The sequence below is a fragment of the Manis javanica genome, chromosome 1 (assembly GCF_040802235.1).
Source record: "Manis javanica isolate MJ-LG chromosome 1, MJ_LKY, whole genome shotgun sequence".
Classification (NCBI taxonomy): Eukaryota; Metazoa; Chordata; class Mammalia; order Pholidota; family Manidae; genus Manis; species Manis javanica.
This window is the reverse complement of record NC_133156.1, coordinates 204,005,189-204,030,669: the sequence shown is the minus strand read 5'-3', so window position 1 is coordinate 204,030,669 and position 25,481 is coordinate 204,005,189. Positions and strand designations below refer to the sequence as shown.

Below are 25,481 nucleotides of genomic sequence, written 5' to 3'. Positions count from 1 at the left end.
GGGGGGAGAATAATTGGGTGATACAGCAAGCAAGTGTGCTACGTACCTATCATGTCTAATAAACTCTACATCATGTCCCTGATGGCACTTCTTAATGCAGTTCACACATATGGCATTTCGATCTGTGGTGTTACAAGTGTGACATCTAAAAAGCAAAAGCTTGACATTATTTTTCTTGAACATGTTTACTAACATACTGCATTTTGTTTACCCTATGACCTTTGGCTTACAAAAAAAGGACTAAAATCAAAATTTTGTGCTTCCAGCCAAGATTGATTCTGTACTGGAACCTCCATGGAATAAGTGAGTCTATCTCCTGTTCTGTGTCTTCTGAAGAAAACGATTTATTGTACAAAGGCCACTGAAATTTTCCTTGGAAAAGAAAACAAGTCCTTAACTGAAAATCAGTTTTGGGGGTGGAGAATCAAAACCCACTCAAAGTGACTGGGATATATAGAACACTTAAGGACAGCTTTACTTTTAAATTCCTAGAAAAATACAAACACTGTTTCATATTTCCAGTGGTATCAAGTCACTGCAATATTATATTTCTCCATATTGGGTGGTCCCAGACACAGGATCCTCAAGTAGACTGATCACAGAACTCAATGTAGACAATCAAAATTTTTGGTTCTCTTTCCATTGGCAAATACCCAATGCTGTTTTGCCAGTTTAGGAAAGAAGATCACTATCACCCCCTTTTTAAGGCTCACAAATGATTTAGAAATATACCTGTAGAAATCATGCATGGGATAGCTGGTATAACTTGATATTTTATATAAACACTGGCCTCTACTAACAGCCTTTTCTATGGCGTCTTGATTGTTCATTATTTTGTTATCTGTAATACAAGAAGAAATAAGTAAAATTCTAGAGGATAAAGACAATAGAAATATAGAATCACTTTTTAAAAGCTTTAAAAAACAGGATCAAGTGGGATTCATCTCGGATGCAAGGATGGTACATTTGAAAATCAATCATCCACCACATCAACAAAAGACAGAAACCACATGATCATTTCCATAGATACTGAAAAAGCATTCGACAAAATTCAACATCCATTCATGATAAAAACTCAACAAAATGGGTATACAGGGCAACTACCTCAACATAATATTAAGGCCATATATGATAAACCCACAGCCAACATCGTACTGAACAGCGAGAAGCTGAAAGGCTTTCCTCTTAAGATCGGGAACAAGACAGGGATGCCCACTCTCCCCACTGTTACTCAATATACTACTGGAGGTCCTAGCCATGGCAATTAGACAAAACAAAGAAATACAAGGAATAATATAAAGAAGAAGTCAAACTGTCACTATTTGCAGATGACATGATATTGTACATAAAAAACCCTAAAGACTCCATTCTAAAACTATTAGAACTAATACCTGAATTCAGCAAAGTTGCAGGATACAAAATTAATACACAGAAATCTGTGGTTTTCCTATACACTAACGACGAACTAGCAGAAAGAGAAATCAGGAAAACAATTCCATAAACAATTGAATCAAAAAGAATAAAATACCTAGGAATAAACCTAACCAAGGAAGTGAAAGACCTATACGCTGAAAACTACAAGACACTCTAAAGAGAAATTAAAGAGGTCACTAACAAATGGAAAACTCATCCCATGCTCTTGGCTAGGAAGAATTAATATTGTCAAAATGGCCATCCTGCCTAAAGCAATCTACAGATGCAATGCAATCCCTATCAAAATACCAACAACATTCTTCAATGAACTGGAACAAATAATTTTAAAATTCATATGGAACCACAAAAGGCCCTGAAGAGCCAAAGCAATCCTGAGAAGGAAGAATAAAGCAGGGGGCATATCACTTCCCAACTTCAAGCTGTACCACAAAGCCACAGTATTCAAGACAATTTGGTACCGGCACAAGAACAGAGCCACAGACCAGTGGAACACAATAAGAGAGTCCAGATATTAACCCAAACATATATGGTCAATTAATATATGATAAAGGAGCCATGGACATACAATAGGGAAATGACAGCCTCTTCAACAGCTGGTGTTGGCAAAACTGAACAGCTACATGTTAAGAGAATGAAGCTGGATCATTGTCTAACCCCATATACAAAAATAAATTTGAAATGGATCAAAGACCTGAATGTAAGTCATGAAACCATAAAACTCTTAGAAAAAAACATAGGCAAAAATCTCTTGGACATAAATATAGGTGACTTCTTCATGAACATATCTCCCCAGGCAAGGGAAAAAGAGCAAAAATGAACAAGTGGGACTATATCAAGCGGAAAAGCTCTGTACAGCAAAGGACACCACCAAGAGAAAAGGCATCCTACAGGATGGGAGAATACAGTCATAAATGACAGATCCGATAAAGGGTTGACATCCAAAATATATAAAGAGTTCATGCACCTCAACAAACAAAAAGCAAATAATCCAATTAAAAAATGGACAGAGGAGCTGAACAGACAGTTCTCCAAAGAAGAAATTCAGATGGCCAAGAGACACATGAAAAGATGCTCCACATCACTTGTCATCAGAGAAATGCAAATTAAAACCACAGTGAGATATCACCTCACACCAGTAAGGTTCACCATCATCCAAAAGACAAACAACACATGTTGGCGAGGTTGTGGAGAAAGGGGAACCCTCCTACACTGCTGGTGGGAATGTAAACTAGTTCAACCATTGTGGAAAGCAGTATGGAGGTTCCTCAAAAAGCTCAAAATAGAAATACCATTTGACCCAGGAATTCCACCTCTAGGAATTTACCCTAAGAATACAGCAGCACAGTTTGAAAAAGACAGATGCACCCCTATGTTTATCGCAGCACTACAATAGCCAAAAATGGAAGCAACCTAAGTGTACATCAGTAGATGAATGGATAAAGAAGATGTGGTACATATACACAATGGAATATTATTCAGCCATATGAAGAAAACAAATCCTACCATTTGCAACAACATGGATGGAGCTAGATGGTATTATGCTCAGTGAAATAAGCCAGGTGGAGAAAGACAAGTATCAAATGATTTCACTCATCTTTGGAGTATAAGAAGAAAGCAAAAACTGAAGGAACAAAACAACAGCAGAAACACAGAACCCAAGAATGGACTAATAGTTACCAAAGGGAAAGGGACTGGGGAGGATGGGTTGGAAGGGAGGGATAAGGGGAGGGGGGAAGAAAGGGGGCATTACAATTAGCATGTATAATGTGTGTGTGGGGAGCACAGGGAGGGCTGTGCAACACAGAGAAGACAATTAGTGATTCTACAGCATCTTACTATGCTGATGGACAGTGACTGTAATGGGGTTTGTGGGGGTGACTTGGTGATGGGGGGAGTCTAGTAAACATAATGTTCCTCATGTAATTGTAGATTAATTATACCAAAAAAAAAAGGGCTTTAAAAAGGCTAACCAGTGAAGTAAAACATTAGAATAGAAATGGGTTTTCCTTGTACAAGAACAAGTCAAAACTTCAAAATAGTTAACGGTGTAGAGAATGGAATCAAGGTATTGAACAATAGCTTCTGGTTATTATCTCTATGACAGACTTAGTGGATTTAAGGGCAGAACACAGACTCTAACATACCTTTCATTGTCACATTAACACCAGATGCTAAAAATAAGCCTCCAAACCGGTTGTTAAAAATCTGATTGCCTTCTAGTGTTGCAGTTGCATGGTTTGTAATTTCAATACCTGAAGTAAAATTTACAAACAGTAGATGCATCACTTTATACAGTTTGTTAAAAGACCTGAAATACAGCAAATGTAGTAAACTAGTTTTTACATAAAAAGTACATTACCATAGAAGCAATACAATGCAAATACTTAGTTGAATGACTGACAGTAACATTCACTTTCCAACTTTAATACTCTACTATCCTTGCTTAAGGAAATTAAAGATGATTCAACTTGCTACTTTTACTAATGATATTTTAAAATTTCTCTGCAAACTAAGAAGAGGATAGTGCTCACCAGTATGTTTAGGTAGCAGTTAGTTTGCATATGTTGAGAAAAGGGAGCCTGATGGTTATTTGAAATTAAAAGTGATTGTCTTCACTGACAAAAAGTTGAAATATATATATACTATACTTAGATTTCACACTTACCCCTGCACCCCACCCAAAAAAACCTGTTTTTCTGCATGTTTGTGAGGCCAAAGGGCTTGAATTTATATTTTAATGGTAATACAAATCTGCATTTATTTTAATTGTATTAATGTTTCATAATTACTACTTAACACCAAGAGCAATTATTTCTTATAAGTATCGCTTAGAGTGGAAGAATCCAACTTGGATTAGATGCTCTAAGTGATTGTTAGTAGATAGGCATTCAGACATTTTTACAGCATACTCAGTATACCTTAAGCTATATAAAAGAATTAGTATACTAAGTGAACACTTTAATGTATAGAAAACAAACTATAGGTAGCAAAAGAAAGTACAAACCTGCAGCAAATCCATCAAATATTCTGTTTTTCCTTAAGACTGGATGACTGTTAGTGCTGATGAGAACACCTGCTTGAGCATTCCTGAAAATATCATTTTCTTCAAGGAGACCTATAATAAAATAATTCCTCAGATTAAGGCTAATGCAGATTAACAAATTTTACTAGACTTTTTCGGTGGTCTTTAAGTTTTTAAGTTTCTTGCTGAAATTTAAAAATTAACAGGATTAATTTTCAGCCAGAAAGAAAGCTTACTAGTAATTCAGTTATTTAAGGTAGAAGAGTTAACCAAAATTTGCTTAAAATGGCAAGTAGCCATTCTAGCCAATAAACTGGAATTTCCATGATAGCAAGGGACCATGACTAGTTTACTCATCACTGCATCCCCGGTGCTTAAACCAGTTGATTTTTATTGACTACTGAATTAAAATTAATTCCTTTTAAATATTAAAATTTTTTCAACTCGAATGTTGCAGTTCAAGCCTTGATTATTTCTGGCCATTATTACTATAACCATTCCTTGATCAATTTCCTTTACTCTCCATTCTCTCTTCTGCAGCTGTTATTTTTCCCAGTTTCCTACAAGTCATGTCCTTTCTTTGCTTAAAAAAAAAGCTTTCAGAATAAAGTTTAAAATTAACTTGCCATTTAAAGCCTTTCATAATATTCCCCCAATGTCCTTCATTGTCTCACTACATTACCTATGTTGTGAATATGCTATACGTTTTTATCCGTAATGCATTTGGTTTGTATTTCTTCCTGGAATGTCCTGTACTCTTTCTTCCTAATGTTAATCTCTCAGAGGTTTTCAGTTTTCCTCCATTAAATTTATTATTAATTCTCTCTGGCAGTAAACAATGATTGAGATTGGGCTGAGGAATCAAGACTTCAAGCCTCCAAAAACTGACTACTGTTTACTAGCTCTGAGTGAACAAATTACTGTTTTCTTATCTGTAAAATGGGTACAATAGCACCTACCATATAAGGTTATATGGATTAGATGGGCTAATACATGTAAAAGTTCATAGCACTAAGTATTAGCTAGTATTACTCCCTATAGTCTTGCATACAGTAAAAATTATGATTAGTTGTGTATTTGCGTGTCTGCTCCCTGAAGAGAAACATGTTTTTATTTTTATTGACATATGACCCATCTGGTATTTCACAGTACTAACCTCTAAATTCCTTTTCCCTTGGAAAAGACGCCAAGTCTGTGCCTAATAATTTTGCTTATGTTCACTATAACCTCTTCAAGCATTATTCTGAGATCTAGTCCAAGTTTTGTACTACATATAAAAAGCCTCATGATTTGGGCCCTGCCTCTCAACTTTCAGTACTTCTTGCCTTAGTAAATCACTTTTTTGAGTTTCCTTTACATTTTTGTTTACAGTGTGGCACTTCATTAAGCTATCAGCATTTTGGATGTAGTACTGTTGTTTTAAATTCACCATTATATCCTTATCATCTGTATCATACTTGTTGGTACAGAGATCAATTAGTAAGTATATACAAATGAAAGAGTAAAATAATTATGCTTTCTATATTGGTATGGTCTGCTCACTCTCAACCCCCTGCCACTATTACCAATGAATACTCATTTTTCAAGACAGCTCAGGAGTGACTTTACTCCATGAACCTTTTCTTAACACCTTACAAATAAGAGACCATTCTGTATTGTGTTTCTTCCTCCTATCAGAGATATGTCACTTTATTGAATTACTATAGATTATAAACTCCTTGAGATTCTATGCCATTAATAGAATCATCGCTGCTTGGCTGTAGTAAACTTTGTTGATTAAATCCTGGTGTGTTAAAGTAATAACCAGCTATCCTTCCATATAAGCTATGTACAATGTTGGGTTACTGACATTTCAGGAATGGTGACAGATTTGCATTTGATGTTCTCCCCCATTCTCTCTTTATGAACAACATGCACCTGCAAGGGGCAGGGACTGTGGAACTGTTGCCTCAATGCAAAGTGAGTTGACCTTTATGGGTATCAAACTGGCATGCATGCCATTCATTAATTCCAATCTCCAGCAAACAGTTTTAAAGAGGTACAAGGCAATACTTATTAACTGCAGACATTTTCATATGTTTACAGACCAATTAATTTCTCACACCTAGTTCTGTAACTTGAATTCTATATTTAAGCTTATTATATCAATACTGTGAACAATAGAAGGTACAGAGAGGATGTAAACAAATCCTGCTGCCTTAAAAAAGCCTTACCAACAATTGGCACACTTAAGGTGGCTACAAAAGAAAAATTCTGTAAACATTTGTTTCCTTTACCTCTAGGTACTAATCTCCTAAAAATCATCTTAAGAGCTGATAAGGAAAAAGACTGGAATTCACTCATTTATAACATTAATTGGCAATGTTCTTGATCATTAAAGATATGGAATAAGAATAATGGAAAACTGATTTTTTTACTAATGCAAAATTAACAACAATACCTCGACCCCCATTAAATATACAGATGCCACCATCTCTTCCATCATGGATTTTATTTCTTCTTAGTGTAGGATTACTATCTGTCTTAATCCAGACTCCAGCCATTGCATTGTCAAATATTTCATTGTCTTCTATACAGCCTAGGCCTACAAATGCAAACATTCAAGTTACTTATTTAGAAAGTGTCTTTCTAAAGACTATTAATTTTGAACAAAAGATAAAAGAGTAAACATACCAGAATTATAAACTAGAATTCCACCATTCTGTCCTCCCCAGATTTTGTTGCGTCTAATTTTGGGGTTGCTTCCAGTCCTATGGATAGAGTGGAAAATAGTGCCATTTCAATTGCTTCTACTCTCATATCCCATGTTAGATGAGGTAACAGTGGAAAAATAAATATTAATTATAGTAGAATTAACAATGTGTCCTTAACAATGCTCTGAGAAGTCTTTCAGTGAGGAAACTAATTTTGCTTAATTCAATTTCCCACAGAACCCACTTAGCTATAGATTATATTATTACTATAGAGTCTCCTAATATGTAAACTAAATTTAGAGGGTTAAAGTAACTATTATCATATTCTCCCCTCACACATGAAATAAAGGGCTGAATTATATTGCTGTTCCAAAAACTGTTCAAATACAGGAAAGAGATGTGTAAAAAACTATTAATTTTAAAGAAATAGCATAAACAGAAGCTCCCATTTACTGATTGCCTACTACATGCCAGATATAGCTCACAAATATTTCTATACAGCCTCCCATTCTCCCAAGTATGATAGAGTACATTGGCAGCTGACAGGACTGTCACAGTAGATGACAGTGAAAATGAGCTCCTATGGCATCATGTACCATTGGCTGCTGTTCTCAGCTAGTCCAAGAAAGGTTAAATTCTGACCATTAAGCCAAGAGTGCAATAGGAGTGTGAATACACACACACACACACACACACAGGAGGAATCATGGTTGAGCATTAAAAAACAATTTCTACATAGCCCACATATTCTCCCTCCCAAGAGAAAGCCCAGTGAGGAAACATTTACCTTATCTGAACCCCTGAATACATATGATTATAGATATCATTGTCTTCTAGCACTCCATGTCCATTGTCATAAAAATAAACACCAACCTAAAAGAAAAAATTTTTTTTTCAAATGACAAAACTGTATTTACAAAAAAATGTATTTCCCATGCAAGAGTCAAAGATAATCTTACCTGCTTACCACTGTGTATCCTGTTTCTTCTCAGTACAGGAGTGCTGCCAGTTGTCACCCAGACCCCAGCCAGGGTATTACTATAAACTTCATTCTCTTCTATTACGCCTTGTCCTTTCTCATGCTGAATAAAAGTTACATTGGTTACAATATAGATCTTGTATAACTAAGTAATTTATAGTGTGTTCCCCTCTTTAAAGACAGTTATGACAAAAAAAAATCTTATTTTTGTTTTTGTTTATCTGGATAAGAAGATAACATTCTTTTTATGTAGCCTCTAAGTTAAAGCTTTCAAAGCTTTTACACTGACCTTTGTGCTTTTTCTACTTTTAAATCTATCACAGTAAGAGTAGTATCATTCAATTTTCTTTAGCAAAGAACCTATCACTGTTAGATATATAGCAAACTAAAAGTTACAAAATTTTTATTTTTAGCAAAAAATTTAAGACATGGACATTTCTGGAACTGTAAAATAAATATTAGAGTCACACCTGGCATTACACAAGGACCTTTCTGAAATTTCTTATCTCCAGCAGTTTTAAGAGTTTCAGGTATCATGGTGAGAGGAGACAGAACTAATACACAGGTTTTAAAATTCTGTAAAATGCTCAATTATATATCAACATAAATTCAAATGAAAAATTGGCTTTTTTTGAAGAAAAACATTCAAGACAGATATCATTAGTACTTTCAGTGATATTGTGATCTTAATATTTTTGGCCAATTTCCACAATTCATATAGTGGCAAAATTCCACTTTAACAAATGTAACTCAGATTGCCAATCACTTGTTATGTATGTTCAGCCCATATTGCTAACTATAATTAAAGACTTTAATAAAAAGGTATACTTTTTCTATGCCTAAATTCAGTTAGTTGACTAAATTTTATAGAACACTATGCACACTATAAAATTAAAACTCATTCATATACTAAAAGGGAGAACAAGAATCTTATTTACTGTCTAAATTAAAGACAGTCACAAATTCATACTATAGAAGTTGAAATATTGCCTACCTAAAGCTAGACATAATTCTGCCCTCCTACTTTTTTTCTCCTGTGGTTTTGATGCATGAGATTCTAGCACAGTATTAATTAACTTACCACATAAATCCCACCATGCTGGCCATCATGAATTTTATTATGTCGAACAATTGGACAACTGTTTGTCCTTATCTGAATTCCTGCTAATGCATTGCCTATTTAAAAATAAAAGTTACAGTGTCAACATATGGAGTCTACTGGAAAACAGAATGAGTTTTACATTATGTAGTAGTTAAAAGTTCTCTTCAGAATTTTAGTAAATGCATGATTCTGTGAAGTATGTCATATTCAGAAAGATATTCATGGCCCATGAGCACTACAAGACAAAACTAAGAAAAACAGGAGTATAAACATGCAAAAAGATTGTAGGCAGTATAAGTAAAGCAGTTAAGAGTAGAGACTCAAGTTAGGCTGCTAAGTTTTGAATCCCAGGAATTCTACCTACTTCCTATGTGACACTGAATAAGTAAGTTATTTAATCTCTTTGTATCTTTGCTTTCTAATCAATAAGTGGGGATATTTTAATAGTGTTTACTTTAGAATGAATGTGAATATTATATACCTTAATTCAGGTAAGGAGATTAGAACAGTTTCTGGCACTGAATAAGCTCTATGTATTACCCAGGTAAGTGTTGGCAAAAGAGAAAGTCTAGAAATATATCAACATCTAATACATGGATATCTAATAACTGCTTAATACCTCAAAAGTTATAATCAGGAATAAGTATTTTTACTTTCTAGTTAGTACCAAAGTATATTAAACTACCAGAGAAATAATAAATTGTTAAGTAATGGAGTAAATCTAAGGAAACTATAGATACTCCTAGAGACTAGGGTTTTATATTTATATTTTCACCCTTGGTACCTGGCATAGTGACTGGTATATACTAGGTAGTCAGTAAATGTTTGTTAAGTGAATATATATGACAGAAAAATGTTTACTGAGAACTTAAAGAAACTGGATCAAGTTCTCCTACTTGAATGATTTCAAAGTGGTTCAACTTGCTGATGTCAGGGAGACAGTCCAAGCTCTAAAATACTGTAGAAAAAAACCACATACTTACCATAAATGTCATTTCCTTCAATAAGGCCTCGTCCATCACCAAAGATGTACACTCCCCCTTGATTTCCATTAAATATAGAATTCCCCCTATAATTATGTGAAATAATATCAAATAAGCATCTACTCAGCAAAACTTACTTATTTTATAAATTTAAGGCTACTCATGGTCATGCGACCTTGGAAAATTATTTAACCTCTATAGATCTCCATTTCCTAATTCATAAAATGAGGGACTCAGACCAGAGGACTTCTAAATTTGCTTCTAGTTCTAAGACCTAAAGCTTTGGAAAAGTCACCTAATATTTGAGACAAAATAGCATTCTTAAAAATCACCTTCAAAACAGCTAATATAGTCAAAAGAACTTTTTAGCTGGTCTAGAAACATTTGCTAAATATTAGCAAGATGGAAATCTCATTATATACTTTCATAAAGTCAGTGAAAAATAAAATTTGACAATTAAAAATCATCCATGGTCTTTGATTAAGTATTATAATAGCTCTGTTCTACAGTCTTTAGATAATGCCTTTAAGACTGAATCTGTTTCCTTACTGTGGTCAGAGGGAGTGGTAGGAGCTATTAAAGAAAGGTGACAGCTTGAGGTTTTGTCTTTTTGTTATTCTTAGTCTCTCTGTCCAAGAATCTTTGAGATAATTAGTTTCCTGAGCTAGTCTATCTGTTGACTCTCAGGAAAAAGGAAGAGAAGTCAAGAAGGTCATTCAGGTAGCAAGGGAAGGTCATAGCCCTATTTACTCATCTGTAATAGAGTTTGATAAATTTAAAATAAAAATCACAGCATTTGCAATTGTTTATAAAATAATACTGTGCATGGCTTAAATTATTAATAAAGAACAGAACACCCAAAAACATATGCAATTGTTATGTTCGTTCAAATGCACTGACATTTTTACTAGGAATATCTATTTTACAGTAGGCAGGTGTCTACAAAAACACTGAGTAGGGCTAAGTATCTTGACTTCTCTTATAACACAAAACAGTGAAAAAGTAGTTTACGTTCATAATTACGTATAAATACCTTATTGTTGGGTCACTATTTGAGGTAATCCATACACCTGCAAAGTTGTTTGCATATATTTTATTCTCTATGAATTGTCCCCTTCCTTTTTCATGGACATATATCCCTCCAGTCTGCCCATGATGAATTTCACATCGAACCACTGTGGGGTTAGCATAGGCTTTTACTTCAAAGCCTGCTATCCTGTTTCTGTGTATGTTGCAACTTTCAAAGTAACCCTGAAAAATACAGAAATTAAACCTGTAAGTAGGGCTACTTTCCAAAAAGAAATGACATTAAAGAAACTTTTTTACCATATATCTCAAAGTTAAGTATAAGAAATATTCAAGAGTAAGAATGAAACAGGTAAATGCTAAATTTCATATGTAAACATGGATAGAATAGATATACCTGTTTCAGTAAAAAAGAGAACTACAAATCCTGTAATTAGTCTGGGCCTACTGAAAGCCAGGAAAGAAAAACAGGGAAAGATTTATTGAATACATGCAAATATATGCCATTACCCCAAAAGTTGATAGACTTCAATGAAGAAAACTATAACTATTAAAGAAAATAAACCCTTATAACCTTACAAACATCCCAAGAAATCAAATTCTGAATAGCTGACCTAAGGACATAATGAGAGACTACAGAAAAAGATATACAAATAATGTATATCTTAGCCCAATAATGGAGAACCAGCTACATGATACGTTTTTGAAGACTATGTTCATGCTATACATGCTATCATTAAATGAACAGTATATATATATATATATATACTTCACAATAGTATACATTAAATATGATCTCAACTTTAAAGAATAACAACTTGAAGGCTGAAACAAAAAATGAGGGTATGATTATCTGAGGTTATTAGGGATGACTTTTGTATCCTTTATACTTCTTTAAATTTCTTAAATTTTCTATAGTGGACATGTTTTACTTATTTTATAAATGAGATAAAAGTTACTATAACATTGATATCCTAAGTTCTAAGGCTCAAGAAAGACTGAATATTAAGAGAAAAAAGGGAGATATTTATAAGATGGCACTTCTAAAAGCTATTTCATCCCCCTTGTCTAGCTCCCTTGCAGCTAGACAATGTGCTTCTCCTAATGTGTTCCCCTCTCTTTAAATTCCCTTTAGCACTATTTTCTTGTGCTTCTTCCACGTACTGGCTTGTACTATGTCTTTGTCATATCCACTTGTACCTGATTATTAGCATCTAGAGAGAAAGGACTATACTAACTTCTGGAATATCTAGACAAGACGTTACACATAACAAGCACTCAAGTAGGATTTGTAGGAGAGGTTAAAAGATGTATTTCTCAACACTCTAATACACTACATATTTAACTCTTTAAGAAAGAGAACTTCTTGAGAAGAACATTCAGAAGTAGTTCTCATTTTCCACAAACTGCAAATTACCTGTAATTTACATTTTGATAAATATCTTATGCTTTAAAAAATAAATCACAGATTACATTAAAATAAAAAACCTCTTTAAGTATAAAGTTTTTACTTCTTTGATTTTATAACAAATACTAAGGAATGTATCCTGGCTGTATTTACAGACTAGTGGCAAAAATGATTATCATAGAAACAAAAACAAATTTAAGAAGTGGGTAGATTAAAAGAGCTTATATGTCAAACTGAAATGATTCAACATTTCTGATGTTTTCATCATAGAGAAGGAGCTCAATTAGTTTCTTAGTCTCTCTGACGGGAGTTCAAGGACATATGTGATTGACAAACTTGGGAAAGAAAAAACTGGGCTGCTGAATTCAGCTTTTCCCTCTACTCATGCAAGTGAGCTGCCCTTACGAAGTGCCTTTGGCTACTACTCTAAGGACACACTGTCTGTTACCAAGTGGGTAAGCCTATTTAATTTTGGGGTTCAGTTAACCAGACCCATTTGGTTCTCATTCTAAGCTGTATCCTCCGACTTAAACTTTAAGAGTAATAAAGATGATTATTTCAGCCTCCTCCTGCTACTTCATGGCTTTACATCTTAATTTGTTCAGAATGTGGCAGGGGAAGGTGTGCTTTTATTGGGTTTCCACAGAGATTCCAGTAACAAGTCTGTTATGTCCCGGCTACATGAGTTAAGCATATCATACTCAAGTGTACTTTGCTATATGCATGGACTAAACATTATTCAAATGCAGAGATGCTCTGTTTTCTTTAGGTTTTGATGTTGTACAGTTAAGTGAGTTAATCAGATCCACAAGTTTATTAAGGCAAACAGCAGTCCCCTCTCCTCATTTTCCCTTATCCAGAGGTCCTCACCTTCCATTCTTTTAGCTGATTATTTCAATCTTTAAGTTTTAAGTCTTTACTTAATAGTATGGAGGTAGATCAAAATAAAGACTTATATTGATCTATCTTGAATTTTCAGTTTAAGGTCTTATCTACTGCTCACTTACCTTTCTATCCCCCTTCACACATACTCGTACACTGTAACTTTAGAATGTAGTTTTCTCAGTATTTTGGTTAAATCAGTGTGCTATTCAGAGCTGAGCCATAAAGTCTAACTATGTATTCTTTGTTGTACAACTTTCGTTTTTTCCTGATGTTAATAATTATCTTGTTGTTGTTCTTTGCTTAGCTCTCTAATGATAATTCTACATAAACTTGTTGCCAGTTGTTTAAATTACATTTTAATTCACCAACTTACATCCCTGAATATAAAGTTTTATAATTTGCTCTACCCTGATCTTGACTGGTTACCCTGGTCATAGGCATATGGTCATTTACCACACTGTAATTTAGATTAAGGGTGAAAAAAAGTTCCCTTGTTCCATCAAAATGGAATTCATTATCTGTATCTTTTGCTTTAGGATAACTTTCAAGAAAAGACAGCAGTAAAAAAAAAAAAAATTTCTTTATGCTCTTAAAACCAGAAGCCTCTACCAATGATACAACTGTGATTTTAGATGCAGACAATGAAAGTTATAACATATATACAACAAAACTTCAAAGGCAGGGACATTTTACTAGACAACTCCATATAATGCAATGATATATTTCCCTACCAGATTGCTAAGAGCATCTTTTATATTTAAAATAAATGCTTGCTCATTTCTCAGCACAAGCACTTCTAAATCTCTGCTAAACACATTACTGAAAGTCCATTAGAATTATCATCTATCAAGTTAAAATTTTAATGCTGATATAAAAACAAAGGTGAGACTGAGCACTTTAACATTTAAAATTTTTTGAAAGTCTTTATTAAATATGACAGAGTAGAACGCATTTGAGCATTTCTCTTAAAACTCTCCAAGAAAAGAAACACTCTCCAAATAAAAAAATCAAGAGAGAAAAAAATATGCTATCTTCATTGAAACAGACTTGCATAACCCCAATCTACAATATATGTACATAAAACATTTGCTAAATACTCTGGAAATACTGGGTAAGGAAGAGTAGGGTACTGGAAGCTAAGAAATGTTACCTTAGACCTTCAGCAAGGTGGGTTTCCCCAAGTAACTGAAAGTTCTAGTAAGCCTAGACAATGATCTACTAAAATGTTAAGACACAGTGGCATGAATAAGACATAGGAGAGGAAGGAATACTCACAAAGCACTATTTTCATAGGAATAACTCAGGCACATGAAGTAAATGAAGAGGAAAACACACTAATGTACAACTTCTGTCAACTAAGACTTATGTTTCCTATCTAATGGAGACTAGCCAAAGAAAAGTGAAATGGAAGAACAGAGAGGAATGCCAGATTTCAACATGGAGAATCTGTCATCTGTCAATCTGTCCTAAGTTAAATTCATAAATTAGGAATGTCTCAAAAAGCTTATACAAATTTGGCATTGCTATGACATTTTAATTTTTTGACAAAAATAACACTCTAGAGATGAGCCAAGATGGTGGTGTGAGTAGGGCAGTGGAAATCTCCTCCCAAAACCATATATATATTTGAAAATACAGCAAGTACAACTATTTCTAAAAGACAGACCAGAAGATTCAGCACAACAGCCAGGCTACATCTACACCTGTGAGAACCCAGCACCTCAAGAAGGGGGTAAGATACAAGCCTCGGCCTGGCAGGCTCTGAGCGTGCCCCCGATCCCAGCTCTGCGGTGGGAGGAGAGGAGTCGGAGCAGGGAGGGAGAGGGAGCCCAGGACTGCTAAATACCCAGCCCTAGTCATCTGCACTGGGAGCGCAGACACACAGTGCATGGTGTGCTGGATACTAGGGAAAGGAACAGTAAAACCTGCGAGCAGTTCCCCGCAGCCGGCACCCCTGGGACAAAAGAAAAGCGAGTGCTTTTTGAAAGTCTTAAAGGGACAGGAGCCTCATAGCTGGACGGAAGCGTCCTGGCATACTCAGCCCAGCAGCTGGGAATCCTGGGGAACTCCGGGTGCCCCAGCCCCCTGGGCGGCAGCGCAGCTCTGAGGCCCTTCATGGTGATAAACAGCCTCCCACCTGTTACCACTCCTGTGTGGCCCCGCTATAGTGGAGCAGCAGCCTGAGACCGGTCATGCCCACAGTGGCCGTGCAGAGCCGCCTTGGCAGCCGCCCAGGTCAGATTAAGAGGCCTCGTCGGCACGCAGATGCCCAGCACAACCCACTGGGGGTTGCCGTTCTCAAGGAAGGGAAGGCAACAGGCAAGCAAGAAGGGACTTTGTTCTCCCAGCTGACACATGCGCCAACTGCCTACGACTACCTCTATCGTCATGAAAAGACAGAAGAATTTGATACAGACAAGAATATCCTAGACATTCCCTGAGAGGAAAACTGGGGAGAAAGATTTAACCAATTGTCCTGAAAAAGAATTCAAACTAAAGGTCATAACCATGTTCATGGAGTTGCAGAGAAAAATGCAAGAGCTAACGGATAAAGTTGGGAGGGAGAATACAGCAATAAAACTAATTCTGGAAGGACTTAAAAGCAGAATGGACTAGACGCAAGAGGCTGTTAATGGAACAGAAATCAGAGAACAGTAATGCAGAGAAGCCGACCCAGAGAGAGATAAAAGGATCTCCAGGAATTAAAGAATATTAAGAGAACAGTGTGACCAATCCAAACAGAACAATATCCACATTACAGGGGTACAAGAAGAAGAAGAGAGAGAAAAAGGGATAGAAAGTGTATTTGAAGAAATAATTGCTGAAAACTTCCCCAAACTAGGGGAGGAAACAGTCGCTCAGACCACGGAAGCACACAGAACTCCCAACAGAAGGGACACAAGGAGGACAAAACCAAGACACTTAATAATTAAAATGGCAAAGATCAAGGACAAGGACAGAGTTTTAAAGGCAGCTAGAGAGAGGAAAAAGGTCACCTACAAAGGAAAAACCATCAGGCTATCATCAGACTTCTCAACAGAAACCTTACAGGCCAGAAGAGAATGGCATGATATATTTAAAGCAATGAAACAGAAGGGCCTTGAACCAAGGATACTGTATCCAGCACTATTATCATTTAAATACGAAGGAGGGATTAAACAATACCCAGACAAGCAAAAGCTGAGGGAATTTGCCTCCCACAAACCACCTCTACAGGGTATTCTAGAGGGATTGCTCCAGATGGAAGCACCCCTAAGGCTAAATAAATGTCACCAGAGAAAATGAAATCACAGCAAACAAAGCAGACCAACTAAACTAAAGATAAAAAATAAAATCAATTATTCACAAAAGCAGTCAAAGGGAACACAAAAGAGCACAAAATAAAACACCTAACATATACAGAAAGGAGGAGGAATAAGAAGGGAGAGAAAGGAACAGGGAGAGAAGAGAAATAAAGAATCATCAGACTGTGTTTATAATAGCTCAATAAGCAAGTTAAGTTAGACAGTAAGATAGTAATGGACCAAATGCACCAATCAAAAGACACAGAGTAATAGAATGGACAAAAAAGCAAGACCTGTCAATATGCTGTTTACAAGAGACTCACCTCAAACTCAAAGACGTGCACAGACTAAATAGGGATGGAAAAAGATATTTCATGCAAACAACAGGGAGAAAAAAGCAGGTGTTGCAGTACTAGTATCAGACAAAATAGACCTCAAAACAAAGAAAGTAACAAAAGATAAAGAAGGACACATTACATAATGATAAAGAGGCCAGTCCAACAAGAGGATATAACCATTATAAACATATATGCACCCAATACAGGAGCACCAACATATGTGAAACAAATACTAAGAGAATTAAAGCAGGAAATAGAATGCAATGCATTCATTTTAGGAGATTTCAACACATCACTCTCTCCAAAGGATAGATACACCACACAGAAAATAAATAAGGACACAGAGGCACTGAACAACACTAGAACACATGGACCTAACAGATATCTATAGAACACTACACCCAAAAGCAACAGGATACACATTCTTCCTAAATGCACATGGAACATTCTCCAGAATAGATGACATATTAGGCCACAAAAAGAGCCTCAGTAAATTCAAGAAGATTGAAATTATACCAACCAACTTCTCAAACCACAAAGGTATAAAACTAGAAATAAATTGTACAAAGAAATCAAAGAGGCTCACAAACACATGGAGGCTTAACAACATGCTTCTAAATAATAAATGGATCAATGACCAAATTAAAATAGAGATCGAGCAATATATGGAAACAAATGACAAAAACAACACAAGGCCCCAGCTTCTGTGGGATGCAGTGAAAGCTGTTCTAACAGGAAAGTATATAGCAATTCAGGCATATTTAAAGAAGGAAGAACAATCCCAAATGAATAGTCTAAAGTCACAAGTATTGAAATTGGAAAAAGAAGAACAAATGAGACCTAAAAGGAGCAGGAGGGACATAATAAAGATCAGAGAAGAAATAAATGAAACAGAGAAGAATAAAAAAAAAAAAAAGAAATCAATGAAACCAAGAGCTGGTTTTTTGAGAAAATAAACAAAATAGATAAGCCTCTAGCCAAATTTATTAAGAGAAAAAGAGAATCAACACACATCAACAGAATCAGAAATGAGAAAGGAAAAATCACGATGGACCCCACAGAAATACAAAGAATTATTAGAGAATACTATGAAAATCTATATGCTAACAAGCTGGAAAACCTAGAAAGAATGGACAAGTTCCTGGAAAAATACAACCTTCCAAGACTGACCAAGGAAGAAACAGAAAATCTAAACAGATCAATTACCAGCAATGAAATTGAAGCAGTAATCAAAAAACTACCCAAGAGTGAAACCCGTGGGCCAGATGGATTTATCATGGAATTTTATCAGACATACAGATAAGACATAATACCCATTCTCCTTAAAGTTTTCCAAAAAACAGAAGAGGAGGGAATACTCCCAAACTCATTCGATGAAGCTAACATCACCCTAATACCAAAACCAGGTAAAGACCACACCAAAAAAGAAAACTACAAACCAATATCCCTGATGGACGTATATGTAAAAGTACTCAACAAAATATTAGCAAACCGAATTCAAAATTACATCAAAAGGATCGTACACCATGACCAAGAGGGATTCATCCCAGGGATGCAAGGACGGTACAACATTCGAAAATCCATCAACATCACCCACAACATAAACAAAAAAAATGACAAAAACCACATGATCATCTCCATAGATGCTGAAAAAGCATTCGACAAAATTCACCATCCATTCATGATAAAAACTCTCAACAAAATGGGTTTAAAGGGCAAGTACCTCAACATAATAAAGGCCATATATGATAAACCCACAGCCAACATCATACTGAACAGCGAGAAGCTGAAAGCTTTTCCTTTAAGATCGGGAGCAAGACAGGGATGTCCACTCTCCCCACTGTTATTCAACATCGTACTGGAGGTCCTAGCCACGGTAATCAGACAAAACAAAGAAATACAAGGCATCCAGATTGGTAAAGAAGAAGTCAAACTGTCACTGTTTACAGATGACATGATATTGTACATAAAAAACCCTAAAGACTCCACTGCAAAACTACTAGAACTAATATCGGAATTCAGCAAAGTTGCAGGATACAAAATCATTACACAGAAATCTGTGGCTTTCCTATACATTAACAATGAACTAATAGAAAGAGCAATCAGAAAAACTATTCCATTCACAATTGCATCAAAAAGAATAAAATACCGAGGAATAAACCTAACCAAGGAAGTGAAAGACCTATACCCTGAAAACTGTAAGACACTCTTAAGAGAAATTAAAGAGGACACTAACAAATGGAAACTCATTCCATGCTCTTGGCTAGGAAGAATTAATATTGTCAAAATGGCCATCCTGCCTAAAGCAATCTACAGATTCAGTGCAGTCCATATCAAAATACCAACAGCATTCTTCAACAAACTGGAACAAATAGTTCTAAAATTCATATGGAACCAACAAAGATCCCGAATAGCCAAAGCAATCATGAGAAGGAAGAATTAAGTGGGAGGGATCTCACTCCCCAACTTCAAGCTCTACTACAAAGCAACAATAATCAAGACAATTTGGTATTGGCACAAGAACAGAGCCACAGACCAGTGGAACAGAATAGAGTCTCCAAACATTAACCCAAACATATATGGTCAATTAATATATGATAAAGGAGCCATGGACATACAATGAGGAAATGACAGCCTCTTTAACAGGTGGTGTTGGCAAAACTGGACAGCTACATCTAAGAGAATGAAACTGGACCATTGTCTAACCCCATACGCAAAAGTATATTAGAAATGGATCAAAGACCTGAATGTAAGTCACAAAACCATAAAACTCTTAGAAAAAAACATAGGCGAAAATCTCTTGAACATAAACATAAGCGACTTCTTCATGAACATATCTCCCTGAGGAAGGGAAACAAAAAGCAAAAATGAACAAGTGGGATTATATCAAGATGAAAAGCTTCTGTACAGCAAAGGACACCATCAATAGAACAAAAAGATATCCTACAGTATGGGAGAATATATTCATAAATGACATATCCGATATAGGGTTGACATCCAAAATATATAAAGAGATCACGCACCTCAACAAACAAAAAGCAAATAATCCAATTAAAAAGGGGTCAGAGGAGCTGAACAGACAGTTCTCCAAAGAAGAAATTCAGATGGCCAACAGACACATGAAAAGATGCTCCACATTGCTAGTCATCAGAGAAATGCAAATTAAAACCACAATGAGATATCACCTCACACCAGTAAGGATTGCCACCATCCAAAAGACAAACAACAACAAATTTTGGCGAGGTTGTGGAGAAAGGGAAACCCTCCTACAGTGCTGGTGGGAATGTAAACTAGGTCAACCATTGTGGAAAGCAATATGGAGGTTCCTCAAAAAGCTCAAAACAGAAATACCATTTGACCCAGGAATTCCACTCCTAGGAATTTACCCACTCCTGGAAATTTACCCTAAGAATACAGCAGCCCAGTTTGAAAAAGACAGATGCACCCCTATGTTTATCGCAGCACTATTTACAATAGCGAAGACATGGAAGCAACCTAAGTGTCCATCAGTAGATGAATAAATAAAGAAAATGTGGTACACATATACAATGGAATATTATTCAGCCATAAGAAGAAAACAAATCCTACCATTTGCAACAACATGGACGGAGCTACAGGGTATTATGCTCAGTGAAATAAGCCAGGCAGAAAAAGACAAGTACCAATTGATTTCACTCATATGTGGAGTATAAGAACAAAGAAAATCTGAAGGAACAAAACAGCAGCAGAATCACAGAACCCAAGAATGGACTAACAGTTACCAAATGGAAAGGGACTGGGGATGATGGGTGGGAAGGGAGGGATAAGGGGAGGGAAAAAGAAAGGGGGCATTATGATTAGTATGTATAATGAGGGGGAGCCACGGGGAGGGCTGTGCAACACAGAGAAGTAGTGACTCTATAGTATCCTACTATGCTGACGGACAGTGACTGTAATGGGGTTTGTGGGGGCAACTTGGTGAAAGGAAGAGCTTAGTAAACATAATGTTCCTCATGTAATTGTAGATTAATGATACCAAAAAAAAAATAAGACTCTACAATGGATTGAGTATTAAGCAAACAAAGATAATTAGTGAACTTGGAATAATGGTAGAAAAATTATTATTAGGAGTGAGATTGGCATGGTGGTTATATGAAAAAGAAAAAACAAAGAATCCCCACTTTTAAAGATACATGCTGAAATATTTACAGATAAGATGATGGTGGCCAGCATTTGCTTCAAAATAATTGAGAGATTAAAGAAGAGAGTAAGGAGCGAGTGAGGACATACATGAAACAAAATTGGTCATGAATTGATAGCTGTTGAAGATGGAGGATGGAGAGATGGGGATTCATTGTTCTCTTTATTTTTATATATGTTAGAAAGATCTCATGACCCAAATATGTTTAAAAATTGGAGATAAAAACCACACTGGAAACAAAACAGTAAGGACAAGACATTCAGTAAGGGAAACAGACTTAAGGAAATTACACAAAACTTAAAGGAAAAGAACACAGCAATACACAGTCAATTCTACAGAAAGGAACATATGGACAGAAGAGTAAAGCAACGCAACAGTAACAGCCACCAAAACCCTCATGTGGATAGATACTGAAGTAGAAAAGCGAATCATCACAAGGAAAAAAACAAAGAGTAAGCTCAGACTTCTTAGCCACATTCAATGCTGGAAATATAAATGACTTCAGAATTCTGATGGAAATAAAATATAATAAAAACTGTATATTCTGCCAGACCAACAGGTAATGGGGTAGGCATTCTGAAATGGCAAAAATTCAAGCTACAGTACCTATAAGCCCATCTTTTAAAAATAAACAAAAAATGGCTAGATGAAAAAAACTGAGCCATACCAAGAATGAATAAAAAAAAATTCAGGAATGGAAACACTGTTAAAAAAGGACTAAAGGCAAATAGATAGAGTAAATATAGATGAGTAACTGTAGGAATTTAATGCTATAAACCTTTATAAATGAAAAATAAGAACATAAAAGATGGGGCAGAGAGAAGTTGAAATATAAAGTATGTTTATTTCTTAAGTTTTCATAGGGGAAGCTCACACTTTAAGTCTACACACAGTTAGCAATGTCAAACTCGAGAGTCATATGCCCTTTGAAATCCTACTGTCTTTTATAGTGGGCATGTAGTATTTTTACAAAAACATTAATTTCTTTAAAGTAAAAAAAAAGTAGAAAATCTTTAAAAAAAGAGTAGAAAATCTTTTAATGTACATTCTTAAGAATATAGGAATTTTAATTTTAAGTATGTCATAGGGAAAAAGACAATTTCAGAGAACAAACAAGAAATAAATACATTTAAAGATAGAGGACATGACAGAAAACACATGTGTTTTTGAAGTTCTACAGAGAACAAAGTCAATTTTAAAAGAGCTCATCCCACCAATCAGTCTGCTAACATAAAGAAGACAAGCCAGAAGAATACTTGGAATGGAAGAACGTTTATTCTATCAAAGGATTTTAAAGCATTGTGTCACAACACCAAAACCAGGTGACAGGCCCAAGATATGCTTTAGTTCCATCCTTCCCTCACAAATCTCTTCATTGATCTTAAAAAGAATATCCAGCTATAGCACTGCCTACAGTTTTTTAAAAAAGTTAATAGAACTTAGGAATCCAAATCTCTAAAATATAAATGTTATCAGGGGTGTGTGATGAGTAGTAAATTACTATGATGAACTTTAGTAAGTGACCATCATCAAAGGTCTTTTCAATATGAGGAAATTTACTTAAGATGATCTTGATGCCTCAGATCTCTTTGTTAATGAGACTAGAGGCATACATAGACATGATACTTGAACCGTATGTGTACAGTTTTTTTGCTCAGGAGCAAAGTGTAAAGGCAACATAGGCTAAGAAATACTAGTTTAATCTGATTCCATTACAAAATATGAGTTCCATTTAGGAACTATAGCCATTAGAGGCCTCAAAGGGAGGACAAATTCTCAATACTCTGTTTTAACATGTTCCATACATTTGCCCAGACTCCTCAGTTCCTAAAGTTGCACCACCTTCCCACTCCTTAGAAAAAAGAGCCACAATTTGCAAATAAATGTTAGTTTCTTTATTTCAGATGGATAAGGGCAAGTGGTCATCCCCATTCTGTTTTCTTATCTACAGACCCAAACTGTAACCTAAGTTTTAGTTGAATTATTTTTCTCAGGTTACCATTACTCCAGAAATATGATGAACTGGATGGTCCTATTTAGGTCTAATCAGAACTTGATAATATTCCTCATGGCCAGTTCACTTTTTTTTTTATTAAGGTATCATTGATATACACTCTTATAAAGGTTTCAGAAGAAAAACAATGTAGTTATTACATTCACCCTTATTATCAAGTTCCCCCCATATACCCCACTGCAGTCACTGTCCATCAGTGTAGTAAGATGCCAGAGTCCCTATTTGCCTTCTCTGAACTACACTGTCTTCCCCGTGAACCCCTCCCACCATGTGCACCCATCATGATACTCCACAATCCCCTTCTCCCCTCGTCCTCCCCCACCCCTCCACTTTGGTAACTGCTAGTCCCTTCTTGGAGTCTGTGAGTCTGCTACTATTCTATTCCTTCAGTTTTGCTTCATTGTTATGCTCCACAAATGAGGGAATCATTTGGTATTTGTCTTTCTATGCCTGACTTATTTCACTGAGCATAATACCCTCTAGCTCCATCCATGTTGTTGCAAATGGTATGATTTGCTTCTTTCTTATGGCTGAATAGTATTCCATTGTGTATATGTACCACCTCTTCTTTATCCATTCATCTACTGATGGACACTTAGGTTGCTTTCATATCTTGGCTATTGTAAATAGTGCTGCAATAAACATAGGGGTGCGTATGTCTTTTTGAATCTGAGAAGTCATTTTCTTTGGGTAAATTCCTAGGAGTGGAATTCCTGGGTCAAATAGTATTTCTATTTTTAGTTTTTTGAGGAACCTTCATATTGCTTTCCACAATGGGGCCAGTTCACTTTTAAAAAAGAGTTCTGCAATAGGGCTTTAGGTACAAACAAAACAAGAACATTCCCTTCACTAATTGAGAGTTTGTGTATGTGAATCCAACATTCCTAAGTTGCTTAAGTAATACCGTACAATGGCGGTAAAACTTCACCATAACCCTGTGTGCCACTGTGTCACTATCTCCTCTCCCATCTCTGACCACTTAACAAGAAATGTTGCCAAATGCTGTATTAGGACTTGAAAATTACCTCAGTGAAAATTAGACAGTAAATGAAAAGAATACCTGAATAGAGACACCCAAGAACATTACTCTGAAATAGTGACTTAAGAGATTACAAAAAATCACGTTTCTGTAAAACTGTGTAAAACTGACATAGTATTTAAAACATAGTATCATCCATGAAGATACCTAATTAATTGCTGCACAACAGTTTTAGAACTGATACTTTATTATTACTGTCTCTCTCATTATAAAAGTTCTACTAAAAATTTTAAGAGGAATAAAACAGAAGTTAAACTAGTGATGAAACCATTATTTCCCAAGTGTAGTCTACAAACAACCTGCATTAAACTCAGTTACGGTGCTTATTAAAAATGTAAGCCCAGGCCCCATCCTTGAAAATTCTGAGTCATCATATCTGGGTGATTTTTTTACACACACTTGTATTTGAGAACTACTGAATTAGAACTTACTCCCCTCAAAAAGATCACATCAATTTCCTAAGAGCTCTGTCTTCTCTACATGTAACATTAGATCCGTTAATGTACAGAATGAACAATGAAGATTTATTTTGAAATATAATGCTGAAATCTCTTTTAAAGCTATGTTCTTCAATTCAGATAGTCTGGTGATAAGAAAGGCTGAAACATTTGAAATTTAACTGACATGATGTCAATTTTTCCATTAAGAATAAATGTTCTTACCATGCCATGATCAAATGTGAACACACCAACATCACGTCCATGATGAATATGATTCCGTCTGATAATTGGGTTCCCATGATTTTTAACCCAAATCCCAGCTAAAGCATTATTGGAAATTTCATTATCCTCATATATTCCCTAAAACAGTTAGAAATAAACATTAGAAGAGCTTTAAATAATTTTAAAAATTTTTTATATTTTAAATATATATATTTTTTTATATAAATTTATTTTTATAATAAATTTAAATAATTTAAATAAATTTAAAAAAAAACAAACAAAAGATTTAAAAATACCTGTGCATGATCTGTTATATAAAGTCCAACATTTTCACAGTCGCTGATGTTACAGTGCTTGATAGTGGGACATGCTCCTTGACCACTAACACATACTGCAGAGCCAACTATAAGAGAAATAATTTATTTAAGAACC

General features: G+C 35.4%; 1 protein-coding gene across 1 annotated transcript in view; it reads right to left on the bottom strand.

Annotated features, from left to right (window-relative positions):
- The window catches only part of FBXO11 (F-box protein 11), a 105,807-nt gene that overhangs the window by 1,363 nt on the left and 78,963 nt on the right, over positions 1-25,481 (bottom strand). Inside the window, exons 10-22 of the mRNA XM_037024441.2 lie at positions 25,346-25,452; positions 25,050-25,187; positions 11,247-11,464; positions 10,214-10,299; positions 9,210-9,304; positions 8,109-8,231; positions 7,937-8,022; positions 7,130-7,206; positions 6,897-7,040; positions 4,439-4,549; positions 3,579-3,686; positions 733-841; positions 47-145 (exon numbers count right to left, since the gene is read on the bottom strand). Coding sequence (XP_036880336.1) covers positions 47-145; positions 733-841; positions 3,579-3,686; positions 4,439-4,549; positions 6,897-7,040; positions 7,130-7,206; positions 7,937-8,022; positions 8,109-8,231; positions 9,210-9,304; positions 10,214-10,299; positions 11,247-11,464; positions 25,050-25,187; positions 25,346-25,452 — 1,501 coding nt within the window. The remainder of the gene's footprint in view (positions 1-46; positions 146-732; positions 842-3,578; positions 3,687-4,438; positions 4,550-6,896; positions 7,041-7,129; positions 7,207-7,936; positions 8,023-8,108; positions 8,232-9,209; positions 9,305-10,213; positions 10,300-11,246; positions 11,465-25,049; positions 25,188-25,345; positions 25,453-25,481) is intronic.